This window comes from Solanum lycopersicum, chromosome 1 (assembly GCF_036512215.1).
Source record: "Solanum lycopersicum chromosome 1, SLM_r2.1".
Classification (NCBI taxonomy): Eukaryota; Viridiplantae; Streptophyta; class Magnoliopsida; order Solanales; family Solanaceae; genus Solanum; species Solanum lycopersicum.
This window is the reverse complement of record NC_090800.1, coordinates 92,700,470-92,717,689: the sequence shown is the minus strand read 5'-3', so window position 1 is coordinate 92,717,689 and position 17,220 is coordinate 92,700,470. Positions and strand designations below refer to the sequence as shown.

General features: G+C 31.7%; 4 protein-coding genes across 4 annotated transcripts; 2 read left to right on the top strand and 2 right to left on the bottom strand.

The window, feature by feature from the left end:
- Nucleotides 1-4,697: 4,697 nt before the first annotated feature.
- Nucleotides 4,698-8,342, top strand: LOC101268521 (RER1 family protein). The gene is made up of 4 exons (NM_001329638.1): nt 4,698-4,856; nt 6,006-6,375; nt 7,779-7,959; nt 8,061-8,342. Exons 2-4 carry the CDS (start codon nt 6,026-6,028, stop codon nt 8,112-8,114), a joined length of 585 nt encoding a protein of 194 aa, NP_001316567.1. The 5' UTR covers nt 4,698-4,856; nt 6,006-6,025; the 3' UTR covers nt 8,115-8,342.
- A 646-nt stretch (nt 8,343-8,988) lies between these two features.
- LOC101255930 (protein NUCLEAR FUSION DEFECTIVE 4) lies at nt 8,989-11,259 on the bottom strand. The gene has a single exon (XM_004230872.5). The coding sequence runs from the start codon at nt 10,987-10,989 to the stop codon at nt 9,325-9,327; it is 1,665 nt and encodes a 554-aa protein (XP_004230920.1). The 5' UTR covers nt 10,990-11,259; the 3' UTR covers nt 8,989-9,324.
- A 920-nt stretch (nt 11,260-12,179) lies between these two features.
- LOC101261967 (syntaxin-112) lies at nt 12,180-13,707 on the top strand. The gene is made up of 2 exons (XM_004230894.5): nt 12,180-12,307; nt 12,627-13,707. The coding sequence occupies exon 2, from the start codon at nt 12,640-12,642 to the stop codon at nt 13,480-13,482; it is 843 nt and encodes a 280-aa protein (XP_004230942.2). The 5' UTR covers nt 12,180-12,307; nt 12,627-12,639; the 3' UTR covers nt 13,483-13,707.
- Nucleotides 13,670-15,690, bottom strand: LOC101244818 (putative pectinesterase 11). The gene is made up of 5 exons (XM_010317005.4): nt 15,359-15,690; nt 14,849-15,008; nt 14,591-14,779; nt 14,173-14,405; nt 13,670-14,075 (listed from the first exon to the last, which is right to left on the bottom strand). The coding sequence occupies exons 1-5, from the start codon at nt 15,598-15,600 to the stop codon at nt 13,868-13,870; spliced, it is 1,032 nt and encodes a 343-aa protein (XP_010315307.1). The 5' UTR covers nt 15,601-15,690; the 3' UTR covers nt 13,670-13,867.
- Nucleotides 15,691-17,220: the final 1,530 nt, after the last annotated feature.

Sequence of the window (17,220 nt, the reverse complement as noted above, 5' to 3'; positions counted from 1 at the left end):
ATGTCTGTGATTTTATATAAATTAAAGTTGCCTCGATTTTTATACAAATCTGATGCTCCATAGTAAAAAATAAAACTTGCTATAAAGCACAATTATACAAATTATAGCTATAACGTACAAATATAATTTTTATATTTGGTATACTTAAAAAAACTCTAATTTTATTCTTTATTTATTTTTAACAAACTAACGAGTAAAAATAAACGAAAGAAAGTAATTTTACTTTTATTATAATAAATTCTTTATTTCAAGAGATATAATTTATTAATAAACTGTACTCGGTTTTTAAAGCAACATACAGGAGGTGCAAGAAGATTATCCTTTTAGTGTCAATAATAAACATGTATATAAATACTATACTTTCCTTGAGGGAATGTCAGAGAATAAAACATAGGAGAAACATTATTCCATTCGAATAAGTTCAAAGAGGACCAAAAGTAAATTAATGGTTCATATTCTTAGTATGTAGATAGTATCGAATAATCAATCTTTTGAAATTAAAGGTAAAGCCTCGACCATCGGATTCTTTGAGAATATGGGAGTTTGTACTATATTTAGTAACTTGGTCACCATTACTAGTTACGCGTTATAAATATTTTCATCCTGTTTGCACTTACATAATTGTTGATAAATAATTTTTAGTGCTCAAATGATCATTTTAAAAGTTATAGTGTTTAACTAATACTGTGAAGATGAAATAACATGTCTAGATGTGTATATTTAAAATTATATTATATTATTTATGAGTTAGATTGATGAATTAATGAGAATTGATTAAATAAATAGGAAAAAAAAGGCTGAAAAATGTTTTGATTTTGGTCGAAATTATAGTTACACTATTAAATTTTATGGTGAATTTTTTACTCCTGCTTTGTTTAAAATTTATTTAAAATGTATATATATGTGTGTGCGTCCACGAGCATACATTATAGACTATGCAATATTTATAATGTCCACTTGAATACATATATACCTTTAAAACACACTATTAAATAGGACATATATATAAGGTTCTTTCCAAAGTTTGATATTGTTATAGCAGTTTCAATCAAATTTCAAATATATTTCAGACTTTTTTTCCAAATAGATTTATATTTAATATATTTCTTGTCATGCATTTATTATTTATTGGAAATTTGGTTTGTGATCTACATTAGGAGTATGAATTATTTGTTTTAGGTTAATGCTTACATATTTGGCTTTTGAAATAGATTAGGTAAAGATGAAATTTCGACTATGTTTGTTTAATAGAATCTTTAGGTTAATAATTTGATTTAATAATGTCTCAATTATTATTTAATTGTATGCATTACTTTTTTTTTTTTTGTTTAAAAAATTTGTTACATGGAAAAACAATTTCACTGTGATAAAGTTAAATAAATTCACATTAGGCCACAACTTAAAAATTGTTACAATATAAATTAATTAATTTTCAAATGCAACCTGTCGACCTTTTTAGTTGTGATCTTGTTTCAATAAAAATGTCGATATCTCCCACTCGAAAGAAGAAATTTTAAATTTTTTTGAAAATTAATTAATATATATTCCAAGAATGCAGAAAATATCTTGTCGGGAGTTTTTGAATATTCCCAGAGCCCAACTAATGATCCTAATTCCCAGAGGTCATTTAATTAGTAGGGGAATCTAAAAATGGTTAAATTGAATTAAAAATAATATTATTAAATTATTGAATTAATGATTTCGCGATTCTTTTAATTAAGCTATTAGTTAAATTTTTATTTTATGATTTTGATCTACGATTAATACAGTAAAATTATACTTATAATTACTATTTTACTTTAAGTTATATAATTATAATTTTGATGTTTTAACAATCATATTTTTGTCATTTTGATATTACTTTTAATCGTAGACAATATAAACTAGTCTTTTAATTAAAATGTCTTCTTTCTTTCCCATTCAAACCAACATTATTCCTCCTCTTTTGAATTATACATTTGATTATGACAAAAATAACATTATTTTTATTTGTTGAAGTGTTAAAATGAATTCAAACAATTTTATTTTAATCGAAATAATCCATATAAAATTTTAAATAGTTAAAAGGATCAAAATCGATGATAAATATCTGATTTTTGGGAAGCTTAAAAGCCACGAACCTACTTCTTCTACCAGTCATATTTTATGTGGTTTTTATTATGCCACGTCATCATAAGTCCATCTCAATCCCATCCCATAGGTACTAAAACTATAATATTATTTTATAATGATAATGTGGTACTCCTATTTGTTTGTCTTTTTTCTTCAATGTAATTGGGATTTACAAATTGGTTATCCACAAAAGAAAAAGAAACACGACAGCTATTTGTACCGTCTTTGTCACGTGAAATATAATGCAATTGTTCATTAATTTATTGTTTACATTACGTAAACGTGACAATTGATTTGAATTTATTTTTTAACGGTTACAAATTACAAGGAGTGGGGGCAGTGGCCGGTAGGAATTTACCTTTTATATCATTCGTTTAATTTTATTTAAATGTAGATGAATTATTAATCAACATATAGTTAATATATTAGTTCATTTTGATAGATTCAATTCAAGTTATTTAAAATCTAAATTAATGTATAATTTTTTTTTTGAGTAATTCTCACATATATAGCAAATTTAAAAATTATATTTGTATGTTATAGATATATTTTACATAATTACGCTTCATAGCAAAATTTATGTTTGCTATGACTATTTCGCTCTATATATACAAAAGAAGCAATTGTTTAATTTGCTCCAGCATATATGTACAAAAAGATCAATTGTATAATATGTGTTTGTATAAAGCGAAAAAGAAAGAAGACCAAAAAGAAACTGAGCACGGAAAGATCATATCTATATATAATCATAAGTGTATTGAACGAAAATATATGCATTTATATTTACCGTATACATTTTTTTCTCGTTTTATACAAATACAAAAGCAATATATACATTTGTGTTTTTATAAAGTGAGAGAAGCGAGTGAGAGTGGCGATCGAGATCTAGGATAGGAAAGAGAGGGAAAATGAAAATATATGCATATATACAATATTCTCTCGCTTTATACAAACACAAATAAAAAGCGAGAAAGGCGAGCAAAACTGCCCAGTGAGAACGAGAGTGGCAAGCGAAATCCAATACGCGGCGAAATAGCAACAATTTGCTATAGGGTACAATCAAATCAAACTATATTCAGAACATTTAATTTGAATTAACAGTTTGTTATTCCAAACAATTTCCATACGTTCATATTTAACGTACCCAGCTCATACATATAAAACAATGGCAATCACATGTGTAATGTGTCTATTAGTTTTGTATATTTGAGCAAAATCTCTCATAGTTGTTTTTCCAAACGCGAAATGTCATGTTAAAATATTGTCAAACTTACTAATTTGTAAAGTACCACCAATAAATTTACAATATATACACAAAATGATCGAAACATACACGTTATATATATTAAGTGTAAGTATTCTTATTCCATGTAGTATATAGGTACATGTATATATTTCGTTAATTAGTTCATCTAAAGAATATTGGCTGGTAATTATTCATAATGTTTACTCAATTTGCTTTACGTTGGTCCAGTTCAAATTCAACTAGGGCCCAATTTTGTTTTCAACGTGAACTAGGAAGTTCAGGTCTCTCGTTGGGCTCCGATCCTTTAAATAAAAATGGGCCGGGTCTCTTTTGAGAAGATCTCGACCCTCTTTTATGTGTTGGATTACTTTGTTAATTTCTTGGAAAAATTACGTAAATTAGTACATTTTAATATATAATTACTGATTTTAATAATATTTTTTATTTATTGTCATTTATAACAACACTACGTTAAATCTGCAATATGAAATAAAAGTGAATTATGTATGCAATATATATAAATTATAATTGTTTTTTGAAATATATTATATTTGTATGGTAAAAGTTTGAGACATTGTATATTATAAGAGTATTAAAATGCGTGACAACTGTATTATCCACCATTAAAACTTGTATTGTATGTGAATGATAAATTATTATTTGTAATATGTATTAAACTTGTATTATAAATGAATTAAAAATGATCAAATGAAAAAGAGATATTATTGCTATAAATAGTAAATATTTTTTTATTTTAGTATATTTATGTAAGTTTTCCTATGCAAAAGAAAATGTTTTCTTTTGTAGTTTACCCAAGTGTTGTGCCAATTTTTTTTTTAACGACAAGGGAAATCCGCAACTGCTATCCTTTATGGTGCGCACAGGGTAAAACCTTGCTCTTATGCAATAGCTCGCAAACCTCATAAGAGAGGTAACCCACATCAGGCAAACCTAATACGACAAGCTTTATGACTCATAAAATGAATCTCTCATTTAAAATTTATAAAATTTAAATTGTGATTAAATAATTTATCGTTAGGGTAGAAAGTTCATAAATAGAATGGATAATTGATGGAGGAGAATTTATTGTGACACTAGATATACCTACTTAATGAGAAATCAAGAAATATACTTCCCATAAATGAAAAATCTAAGAATAAGACCAAGAATTATAATAGAGTGAGTGTAAATAAATTTATAATTCATCACTTTTATAATTAATTAAGTTAAAATAATAAAATAATATATCAATTATTGTTAAAATAATTAGGAGTTATTAAATTGAAAATCCAAGGAAACTACAATAAATTAACAAATTATAAGCGGATAAATAGAAAATGTTGTTTATTTATTTAGGGCATAGTAAAATGAGAAAGGGGAGAATTGTCAATTGATAGAAATTTCTTCACTCGTCGGTAGCCATTAAGAGCCACAGATCCGATCTTGTTTTTCTCTTCCCTCTCTATTCAACCCTCTAAATCTCTTTACTCACTGAAAGGTAATACGTAATTTCAATGTTAATCTATCCCTAATCCCTACATGTTTATGTGATTTTTGTTCTAGATCTGATTCTTAATGTTGTTTCTAACATAGAGATTCTTGTTTATTCATGGGTGGATGATGCATCTTTAAGATTAGAAGAACTAAAATGAGTTATTTAGCCAAATGGGTTTAATTTTAGGGTATCGATTGAGTATTATAAGGTGGGTCTGTTCAATTCGATGTTTGATTTGGTTCAAAAATGGTCTCGGAATCTTTAAGATTAGGAGAAATAAGTTGTGTTAAGACTTCTTTTCATTGCGTGATTTGGAGTGTTTACGTTTACTGCTGGGTTCTATTGGACCAAAATGAGCAGGGCATTAATGGAGAATTTTAGGTTGTTAAATTGATGGATTACGATAGGTCATAGTGTACAAAGCATTGAAATGAAAATCACTTCCCCATTTATTTTGTTTGCTTTTAATTCTAGCTACATTGTTGACTTGCTAAAAAACTAGTTTATTGTATAATACAGTTAAATTACGAGTATCCTACCCCCATTTATTTTGTTTTGTTTGATTGTAGCTACACAGTTGACTTGCTAAAAAAATAGTTTATTGTATGATACTGTTGAATTATATCTTATATTGGGATGACTTGTATAATTTCTTTTTCCCCTCAAAAAAATTGAAACAGCTGGAGGACTGATGTTGAACCAGCTTCTTCATTGAATTTGTTTTAATTCTTAAATAAGTGAATCATTCACTCAAACTTGCTTAATTCGAGAGGATCTCGATGATGTTGTATCTGAGATTGCAAACTTCTTTTTATTGTAGCCTTATTTTTTCAAGTACCATTGGCCGGGAAAAATATGCTTTCTCTTTTATCCTGTCTCTTTGCGATAAAGTTTTGGTTGCTCTAGTTGATTTTTTAAAGGTCTGATAGTTGAAGGTGGTATTGTCATTCATTTGTCAATGATTGATATTATGGTGGGTGGTCTAAGCAATCAATTTTTTCATTAGTGTTAATCTCCTTATGATCTAAGCATTAGTAGAATCTGAAGTCTTAATTCTTCTATTTATTAACTTGAGCAAGTAGTGTTCTCATTTGACAGTGTCTTTCTTGTGTTGAATGTTGATCTTGTTACATTTATATGTGGCACTTCTAGGGTTGTGAAGTTGAGTTTCTATGGAGGGTGTTGGAGGTGATGGTGCCTCAGCGGCTACAGCATTGAACCAGCGGAGGCATGAACTTTCAAAACTTTTCCAATACTATTTAGATAAAACTACTCCTCATGCTACATATAGGTGGATTGGAACTTTTGTCTTAGCATTGCTTTATGCTCTGCGGGTTTATTATGTTCAAGGATTCTATGTTGTTACCTATGGATTGGGCATCTACATTCTTAATTTGCTGATTGGTTTCCTGTCACCTCTTGTTGACCCTGAGCTGGAACCTTCGGATGGACCTATGTTACCAACTAAAGGTTCAGATGAATTCAAGCCTTTCATACGTCGCCTCCCAGAGTTCAAGTTCTGGTAATAATTCCTGCTTTATGGTTTTTGCATTGCTTAATTCTCGGAGAAAGGGTTTGTCACCTGAACATTGTATATTATATTGTATCAGAATAGACTCAGTTTGCCTTGTCTCGTAGTTAAACGTTTGCATTGGTCTTAGCTCTCTTGGTGAACTTTGGAAGTAGGAATTGATGCAGTAGAACCTCCTTGCTGTGTATATTTGAAATCTGGACGAATTTTCCAAGCTAATTTACCTTTTGTCATACAACAGTCACTCCTATACTTATGTTGCCCATTCTAATGTTTAATATTTGTCTTGGCTGCGCTAACATTAACTTTATACCTTGAACCAGCTGCATGACTATCGATTCAGCTATTTCTAAATGTTGCGTAGATCTTCAGCATTATGTACTTCATTAACATTGAGATTAAAAAAAGGAAGTTTTACCCCGTGCGCACCCAAAGAGTAGCGGCTGCGGGTTTCCCTTGTCATCATAAAAAAAAAGGAAGAGGAAGTTGTACCTCGTTAACATATGTTATGGTTCTGTTTACAGGAATCTTTTCCTTTTCTTTACTTGTTACACTAGATCTTACTTCAAAGATCTCATAAATCGTAGCATCTAAGACGCATTTGACCTGCACAGATGGACTTGGATATTATGTCCAATTTTCACTTCATAAGTTGCATTGGCGGCTTATGTGATCCCCGATGGATCTGTCCATAAGAGTTTTGGGCCCTTCAGGAATTAGTAGGTTGCCAAATTTGGTTACTGATATCCTTCCAAAGAAATATTTCCCCAAGGCTCTGACAGCCTGATATCTGTTTTTTCCTTTTGGTGCTTGTTTGTTTTGTAATCTTTTTCTTATTACTTTGATTTTTTCTGTCCCATGGACTTTACAGGGTCTTCCACCACCTCAAAATTAGCACGGTGGATCATTTATTTCCTTGTCTACATGAATTTATTGTTGTGAAACACAAATGTATTTTTGCATGATTTGCATTTAAGATCTTGTGCTGGCTAATGTTTTGCCTGTGAGAAACAGGAATTGAACAAAGGTGGAAGATTTCTTTTTCTTTCAGTAGGGCGTTTCCAGAAAGGCCTGATTAGAGCGGAATGGACATAAAATATTCATGTAGCCAACCCCCGTCAGTTTTAAGAAAATAGCAACGCCAACCAGTTTGTATTGAGGTAGTTGCTTGATAGTGTTAATGCCAGAAAGCTAAATCAATGCAGTGCTTTGCTTAAGTGACTTAGTTGGCCCTGTATCTTTTGTTATATAGTTGGCATAGTTTTTATGCATTTTTTAGGCATTTAAGTGTTTTCTTGAACCTGGTTAAAGAAAAAGTAATTTTTTGAACCTTTTGGTTGTAGCAGCAATATTTATTATTTCTCTCTTTCTTTTGCCCCCCATGCTTCTTTCAGGTATGCCATAACAAAGGCTTTCTGTGTGGCATTTGTCATGACTTTCTTCTCCCTATTTGATGTTCCTGTGTTCTGGCCTATATTGTTGTGCTACTGGATTGTTCTATTTGTCCTTACCATGAGGCGACAAATTACACACATGATTAAATACAGATACATTCCTTTCAACCTTGGAAAGCAGGTAACCTCCGTAGCTATTGATTGAGTAGTTTTATATCTCAACTAGTACATGTTGGTGTCGTTTTGAGATGTTGAACATGATTTGTTTTGTTATTGCAACAGAAATATTCGGGGAAAAGGCCATCAGCAAGTGGCAGCAGCCCAAGAGCCGACTGAGCTTTTGCCAGATTTGACCAAAGTGTAGTAGGAAAAAACAGAAAACAAGATGGATTGATTGCTGCATATTTTAGTTGAAATGTGATTTGTACTTACATTAATCTCTGACACGAAAAACGGAGAAACAAATGTAGTAGTTCTTTAATTGTCTTCCTTCCAGTTTGCTGATAATCATATAAATCTAATTTTGGGACGTATAGAACCAGAGTTATTGCTTTGTTTGCAAAAGGTTGGAGCAGGGTCTTTTGTAGTATAATTTTACAAGTTGGGTTTTGGAGAGTACAGTGAAGGTAGATGTTATCAAGGTAGAGGTGAAGAAGCCATGGCAAAATATTATCGAAAGCATGATTAAGCAAAGGAGGAACAATATATATATATATAATAAAATAATATGGTAAACAAAGTATAAGAAACACAATGACACAACATTTGGAAATTATAAAGAGGAATACTATGACTACAAGTCCAAGATGCAATTGTGATCAACTGAGCTATTGAACTTGTACAGTATTAGAAGAAGTATATTGTGAAGTGGGTTCACCGCTGATATTTCTCTTGTCGAGGCATTCAAAGTAAGGTTGAGATCGATTATATGAATTCTTAAATGTCAATGTCGTTTCACGCAAATGGGAATGTGAAATACTGTTTCAAGCCAAACTTCTATATCATAATAAAATCCTTCTTAGTGTCTCGAGATAAAAGAAGGATGAAAAGAAAAGTAAAACACAAGTAAGACTTCAGAGATTGTTAAAAAACTAACAACATATCCAGTGCAATCCCACAAATGAATCTAGGGCAGTGGTGTATACGCTAATCTTGCTCTACCTTGTGAAGGTAGATATACTTAATAGATAGTTAAAAGAAGAAGAAGGAATTACATGAAACATAGGAGATATTGCAAAAGAGAAGTAAAGAAGTTAAAATCTGGTTAAGCAAAAGGTTTCTTTTCAAAAATCCACCCACAAGTAATCCAATACAAGAACCTTGTACCCGCCAAACTCCAACAGAGAATATCATGAGCCAAGAATCCTATGTATTTGTCAACATACCATTCTATTTTTTTTCTGATATACGTATAATGTGTTACAGTATAACATGGGTTCATATGTAATACGAGTATCTCCTATAATCGATCAGTAGGACTCGAACTATTAGATATAAACTATAGCATGTTACAAAATGTGTGGCAGACCGAACTATTTCGCACAGCTTACTCTTGCTCTCTGAACTTCTTGTAAATATCGCCTTTATAGAACTTTCTTGTTCTAAGTACCAAAATGTATGATATAATGCACCCTACAAAACTTGCTGCAGCAATTATCAGAAAAGAAGACCTGTAACACTCGATACCGATGCATGTTAAATGATCCCCTGGCTTCCTGAAAAGTCCCAAAGCTGCCATTTGCCTCAAAGCTTCCTTGTCATAAAAATGACCAACCAATCTAACATTGAATACATAAGCTCCAATTGGACTGGCTGCTCCGCCAAAGTTGAGCAGTGTAGCATAGTGTTTTAGGCCAAAAAGTTCTGATATGATGGAAAATATCAAAGGTGCCATAGCTCCAAAGCAAAACCCAAGAATAGCCAATGCAACATCAAGAACACTTGGAACACCCATTGCTATAAGAATATGACCAAAGCAAGATAAAAGGAGCACAAAGGTAAGCATCAACGGACGAGGTACTTTATACTTTGTCAAGAAAATCTCAGAGACAAAACCAGAGACTACTCTTCCAAGATAACCCCATATACTCACTAGTGAAGTAAATGTTGCAATACTCGTGTTAGGATATCCTAACGCCTTACCAATTTGACCTATGTTATCAATAGCAGTCAACGTACCACCCGCCCCAAAGATAGTAGTAATAAACAAAATCAACATGTCAATGCTCAAAAGTGCTTGCAAAATCGTATAATCTTCACCTCTCTCCGGTGGCTTAAACACATTCTTGAACCATAAAACTTCTTTCCCCTGACTTCTTGAAGGTAACTTCCCTTGCTCTAGTCCTTTCAACGGCGTAAAATCATCTAAAACTTGTTTCCTGTTCTTCCCAATTCTCAATTCTTCTCTGATTACAACAACAATAGGTGCAAACAACAAAAGCAACATGACACAAGCACTCAATCTATATTCAACTAAAGTGAAAGCTACCCTATTTTGCAAAATGGTGACCATTAACAGAAATCCAGCAAGACCAAGTGATATATAAAGAAGCTGATAAAAAATCTTCACCTCATTTTCTTGACGATTAACGCCTTTCAAAACCCTAACATACCTAAGCAAAGCACAACAAACAAATGGTGGAAGCCAAGCAATTAACAACACTAAAGATTTCCCATTGTTCCCATAAATAGCATGAAACAATTGTGTTATAATTGCACCACTTAAACCAACAAAACCCTTTAACAATCCAATCACAATTCCCCTACTTTCTGGGAAATTTTTGACACAAGTTACTAAAGCACCAGTATTAGTAAAAGTTTGAGAATTTGCACCAATCATTAAACATAAACACATTTGCCAAACCTGGGGTTTGACTAATTCATCACCGTTGACTGCTAACCATAAGTAAATGTACCCAGAAAAATTCATTAATGACCCAATTAGAAGAACAACCCATGGTGGGCAAACTTCATTGATTAAACCAGCAATGATTCCTACATTGGCACCCACATCCTTAAAGAAAGATAACAGATTTAAGGTTGTTTGATCATAACCCAATGAAGATTTGACATGTTGTGAGTAAAGACCAAATAAGTAAGTGCCACCAGAAACAGACAAGATCAAGATTGAAGCAAACGCAGTGAACCATCGCCCATTGAAGAAAGGGGTTGGGGTTTTACCCAAATTTTTCAAACTGAAATCTGCCTTCATCAGTTTTTACTTTGAAGACTCCGTCAGATCGGCTAAGTATTTTTTTTTTCTTTCTGCGTTTCGATCTGTAAACACCGGCCGTTTTGGTCAATGGCTTTGAAGTTTCCATTTTCATTGAAAAGTTCAATTGTTTATAAATTGTTTTTTTTTTTTTTAGAAAAGTCGGATGAGATAGTAAAAAACAGCTCATAAAATTATTTTATCTCAATAATTTTATTACAATGATGGGATAAGCTAATTTTGTATTAGTTAAAAAATTAATCTGAGAGATTACTATATTCATGCGTGGTATATTTACTTTTAATACTTATCTTTTTTTTCCCCATATTTTTTGGGATAAAAATTAATAGCTTGCTTTTTTCCAGAATTGGTCAAGGGAATGTATTATTCCCTCTTCATATGATGACAAGTAAATAAAAAATTATTTTCATCAACTAAATATAAAAAAGCTAACAAAATACTGAAAAAAACATTCTCCCCCTAATCAATATTAATTTTTTTGTCCATATATAAGTTAATAGAATTTACTTCTATTGATGGTGCAATTTCAAAGTTAGGGTGGGCAACTTTCACAAAATAAGTACTAGTGAGTGGAAATATTCTTTCCCTCATCGAGTGTGATAACGACCAAATGTATAATTTGAGCAAATTAACAAGACGAAAACCAGGCTTCGTAACTTTAATATATGATATGTGAGTTGAATTTGATACGATGTTATTCAAAATTAATTTTTTTTTAAAAAATCTATAGAAAGAAAAAATTATTTAAATACCATAATGAATATATTAAGTAGATCATATGTCAGACCATAATCGATATTTTTTATTATTTACATTTTGTGTTGACAAACATATAGTAAGCATTTGAAATAATAATTATTATATAATGAAATAAACATGGTAAAAGGAATTAACTCTCTTTTTTTTTGGTTCTTATCCTCGCTGTAATAGATAATATTTACAATTTTGATTAAGATAAAGATCATTCACCAAACAAAAAAGGATAAACTTTTTAATGGAAAGTAATCCAATTTTAACATATAATTGTCTTTTTTTTTTTTTTTGTCTGTGTCATGTAATTTATCTTATTTCTATAAAAATAAATAAATAAATTATGTAAAACTTTATTGTAGGCTAATAGCCTAATTACGTTACAAAATATAACGGCTATATTTCTTCGAATTTGAAATAAACGTCCGTTTTAAAGTCCATCATAGCTATTCACTAATTTAACGTCCACTTTGTTCACTTCACAATTCTCATTTTCTCTGCAAATTCACAAACAGAGTAACCGAAAGCGTCTCAACAATTCTTCAAGGTACCCTTCTTTTTTCCATCCTCCAATCTTTTATGGCTTTAATTTTCTCGCTCTGTTGATTCTTTTTATGGGTTCAAGTAGATTTTAAGGCTTGTTATCTGTCGAGTATTGCGATGAATTCTTTAGGAATTTCTAGTAATTTTGAATTGATTACATGATTTGATGTCTTTTTCGTTTTTCTCTATCTGAGTTCTTGAATGCCAACTATTCTCTTGGGAAATTTAGTTACGGCAATCACAAGATTGGGATTTTAAATAAAATGATTTCAAGAATAGAATTTGATGTGTGTCTCTGTTTTCTGTATATGGGTGTTTTTCAGAATTGTGGTAAAGATGAATGACCTGATGACGAAATCATTCTTAAGTTATGTGGAATTGAAGAAGCAGGCTATGATGGATGTTGAAGCAGGGCCTGATATTGAGATGGGTCAACTCGACCCGACTGATGAAAGAAACCTCTCAAAATTCTTTGAAGAAGTTGCTGTAATTAAGTCTGATATGGAAGAGATTAACAATCTTCAAGACCTTAATCGAAAAACCAAATCAGCCCCGAGTGCCAAAATTCTTCAAGGACATAGAGATCAGATTAACTCTGACATTATTACTGTTCTTAGAAAGGCGAAAATGATCAAAACAAGACTTGAATTGCTAGATAAATCCAATCTTGACAATCGTGGCGTGTCAGGAAGTCCTGTTGATCGAACGAGGATTTCAGTGACTAATGGTTTGAGAATTAAACTGAGGGATATGATGAATGATTTTCAGTGTTTAAGGGAAAACATTGTAGCAGAACACAAAGAAGGCTTAAGAAAACAGTATAGTAATGCTAACGGGAAGGAACCGAGCGAGGAGGCGATTGAAAAGATGATGCAAGAAAGGGTTATTGAAAAGGGGGTGGTGGAGAACCAGGATAGACATGAAGCTGTGAAAGAGATACAGAAAAGCTTGGTTGAGCTGCACCAAGTGTTTCTTGACATGGCTGTTATGGTTGAGACACAAGGTGATCAAATGAACAATATTGAGCAAAATGTGGTTAATGCTGGTGGATATGTGAATGGTGGGATGAAGGAGTTAGATCGTGCTAATCGAATGAAGAGAACGAGGACTTGGGCTTGTTGGATTGGCGCGTTGGTGCTGGTTTTCTTGTTGATATGCCTTATTGCAATTCTATTTTGAATTCAGGGTCTTTGGGGCTCTCTATAAGCTTCTTTTTGGTCTGTTTCTTCTTTTCATTATGCTTCTGTTTCTTCTCCGATGGCGATGGACAGATATCTGTTTTCTCTTATAGACATAATACGGCTATCTGATGAATTTATGCTCATCAACTGCTTCTATGTAAAATACATTGAAAATGATATATCACTTTTGGAGATTGGAGTATAGTATATTGAATTTGATCAAGATTTTTCTTCTTACAATAGTAGCACCTGCCTGGATAACAAAATAGTTTTTTTTTCAGTTATGTCATTGGTTTCATTTGCTTATAATATTTCTAATACAATCTCAATAAACTACAAATTGAATAATTAATTAGTGGCGGTAAATTAAAATAACTTGGATTTCAATTTTCTCCAGCAGAAGTAACAATATTTGTTGAGCCTGATCTTTTGAAATGGGTCGGGGTGGGCCTTAACCAACTTCGCCCGCCAATCATATTCTTGGTCAGAAATGGCGCGGCGTCCTCGTTCGATAAGCTACGTGACCAAACCACCCTTTTTGATCTATTAGCACCCGGTCCATAACACTTGTATTCACCATAGTACGAAGTGCTGTCACAGATTTAAAATTATAAGCAAAGATGGATAATGTGGGCCTTTTTGCTAATTGAATTGAAATGATATTAACAATTTATGTACAAATGTTTACCTTTGCTTGGTAGAATCTCCCCAGTCATTCCATCCCTCTGGCTGTATGATATTAGCCATAAATGTGTAGGCAAAAACAACCCTAGAATATGAACCCCATGGTCTTCCTAGTGAAGTGTTCCCTCCTGTACCTGTTATCTTGCAACCTAAAAATGTAAATCCTGAATTTTCTAAAGGGGTCTCTCTGCCTTGAGCTGTGATTGCCCCTGCTGCAACTGAATGAATATGACACCTCTGCCAAATTTTGCAAATACGTTATTAGTACTACAAAAATATACTAATATACTTTCAACTTACTGACGGGCGTTTAAGTTATTATATGCATATTTATACATCATTCACTTTAACTAATATGTTAATAGTATTAACATGTGATAATGTAATTTTTTTTCATATATTGTTGAATTGTGAGAACTTACTTCATAGAGAGAAGCTGCGCTACCGAAAATAAAATCAACGGCCCCTTCAATGTAACAATTGTTGTAATAATGCCTACCACTATCGTCTAACAAAGTGTCTTGATACGATTGAATTCTACAACTATAGAATGCACCTCTATCTCCTTTAACCTTAAGTGCCACGGCTTTGCCACTCGTTCCGAATAAATTCTACATAATAAACAACGTTATAATCAGATAAATAAATTGAAACGAAGCTACATAGCATTAATTGTTTACCTGTATTGTTAAATATCTTGCAACAAAATCGGAGGCTAATACAGTGACTGTAGGAGATTCAGTAATATCTCCACCTTCACTAGATGTAATTATTGTGTTAGAAGCCTCTGTTCCACTCAACGTGATGAATGGCTTATCAGCAGGTACCACAATCTTCTCTCTGATAAATCCATGCAAAATAGATTAAAAAAATAATAATTGTTCACTTAATAATAATTAGTCTGAATTGCACATAAAAATGGAACTAATAACTTGAAAAATATCAAGGACAGATTACCCATTGTAACAATTTTAAGTTTATGCATTTTGAATTTTAGAAAAAAACAACTTAAATTAATGTAACATCCTCTGTCTCGATACTATATATATATATAACATAACATGAAAATTAAATTTTTTATCGTCATAGTTAAATGTAATTATAGAGAAGTTCGACTATTGGATTCTGAATAACATCTAATTAAAACTCTAGCATCTGCTCGTTTAAAAAAGAACAAGATAACCACGAACCTGTAAGTCCCTGGCTTAACCCAAATGAAGAATAATTCAGTATTATTCGATGGAACAGCATCAATAGCATCTTGAATTTTTTTGAAATCTCCCTGGCCTGATTGGTCCACTCTAATTAGAATGGCTGTGGAAAAATTTGTACTAGAGTTGTTTGCAGCCATGGCTAAATTAGTTGACGTATTACAACAAATGAGTAGAATTAATATAAGATGAAATTGAATTATGAATGAAGTAGCATCCATGTGCAATTAATATTAAACAGCGGTCTCGATGGGGGTGCAGAGAATAGTAAATTAATCAAGTAAAGTAAAGGTGATTAAAAAGCAGAAACATTGTTAAGCTTTATAAAGAAGGTTTCTTCCTTAATGAACGCCGGCAGCCGAGAATTAGTGTCAAAGTATTGGTGGCTTACTTTTTAATTTGCAGATTGATTAAGGTCTAAGTTGTTCACCATTCACATTAATCATGGAATCTGATTAATGTGAAATTAGGTCTTAGGCCTACCTCACATTCCAAAAGCTAGCTCAAAGGGAAGAAGATTGCCCAAACGTTATAAGGACTCCACTCATCTCATTAACCACCGATGTTGGACTTTTGTCATTCTTTAGCACCCCACCTCACGTCCAATGCTTTGCATCTGTGCGTGGGTAATTTTGATTTTGGGGATCCCAACATCGGGCGAGACGGGCTCTGAGCTCTGCTCTGATACCATGTGAAATTAGGTCTTAAGCTAAGTTGCAGCCAATTAACAAGATAAAATGGTTGCAAACAGGGGCGAAGCCAGTTTGCAGTCACGGGGCTCATCCGAATCCCCTTTTTCCTTTAGCTACACTTCGAGAGTTTGAACCTCGTTGGTGAAAATTCTATACCTCCTACTAGTTGCATATGTTGGGTCTAATTGAGTAGTCGATTAAGAAGAAGGATGATATTTCGAGATATTGCTAATTGGTGAAGTCCATTTTACTCAATTTGATCGTTGAAACATCCCTTAAGCTATATATATATATACATATATATATATATATAATTGTGATATTCAATAAAATTGGTTAACCAATCTCCTTTAAGGGCGGAGCATGCATAGTCTTCAATAATATTTTATGGGATAGGTTGGAACAGAGATACTATGGAACATTTTATTATTTTTAACAACCAAATCAGCAGACACGTTAACGTTTTACTTGTGTTGTGATTGCTTAATTATAAGGCCGATAACTATCACGTAGTTTGAAGCTTAAATTTGAAGTTAGCGTTTGTTAATAATAATTTGAGCCAATCGGTACCAAAAACAAACCTACACCATCAGAACGAGTTTAATTTAAAGAGTAATTCTGATTATATAAAAAAAATCAACAAATTTATGAATTACATAATAATAATAATAATTGATCGAACGGATCATTGACAACTCTAGATGGATCAATTCATTTTGTTCATCATTTTTTCTTTCATATATATTTTGGTACTAGACTATCACAAATTTCATTCTTGTGCATTCTTGTGATAACTTAATCGTAAATAATTTTTCTTGTATTTTTTAATTTTTTAATTTTGTAGATGTTTTCATGATTAAAAAATTCTTTTGAGAAATAAATAAATAAATATTCAAATCAAATCTATATTTGCTAACTTCTAAAATTATAGACGAATGCAGCTCTAAAAAATAAAATATGATTGTAAATAATGTATTTAATTGCCATGAATTATCCTTTAAATAAGTTTGGTATTTATTTTTCAAATAGATCAGTCTTTATTTATTTCTTTTTTTAAATTAAATTAGTACTAGCAAGACATAAATACCATTTTTTAAGATATGGACACAACATACATTATAAACTTAAAAAAGGACATAAATCACATAC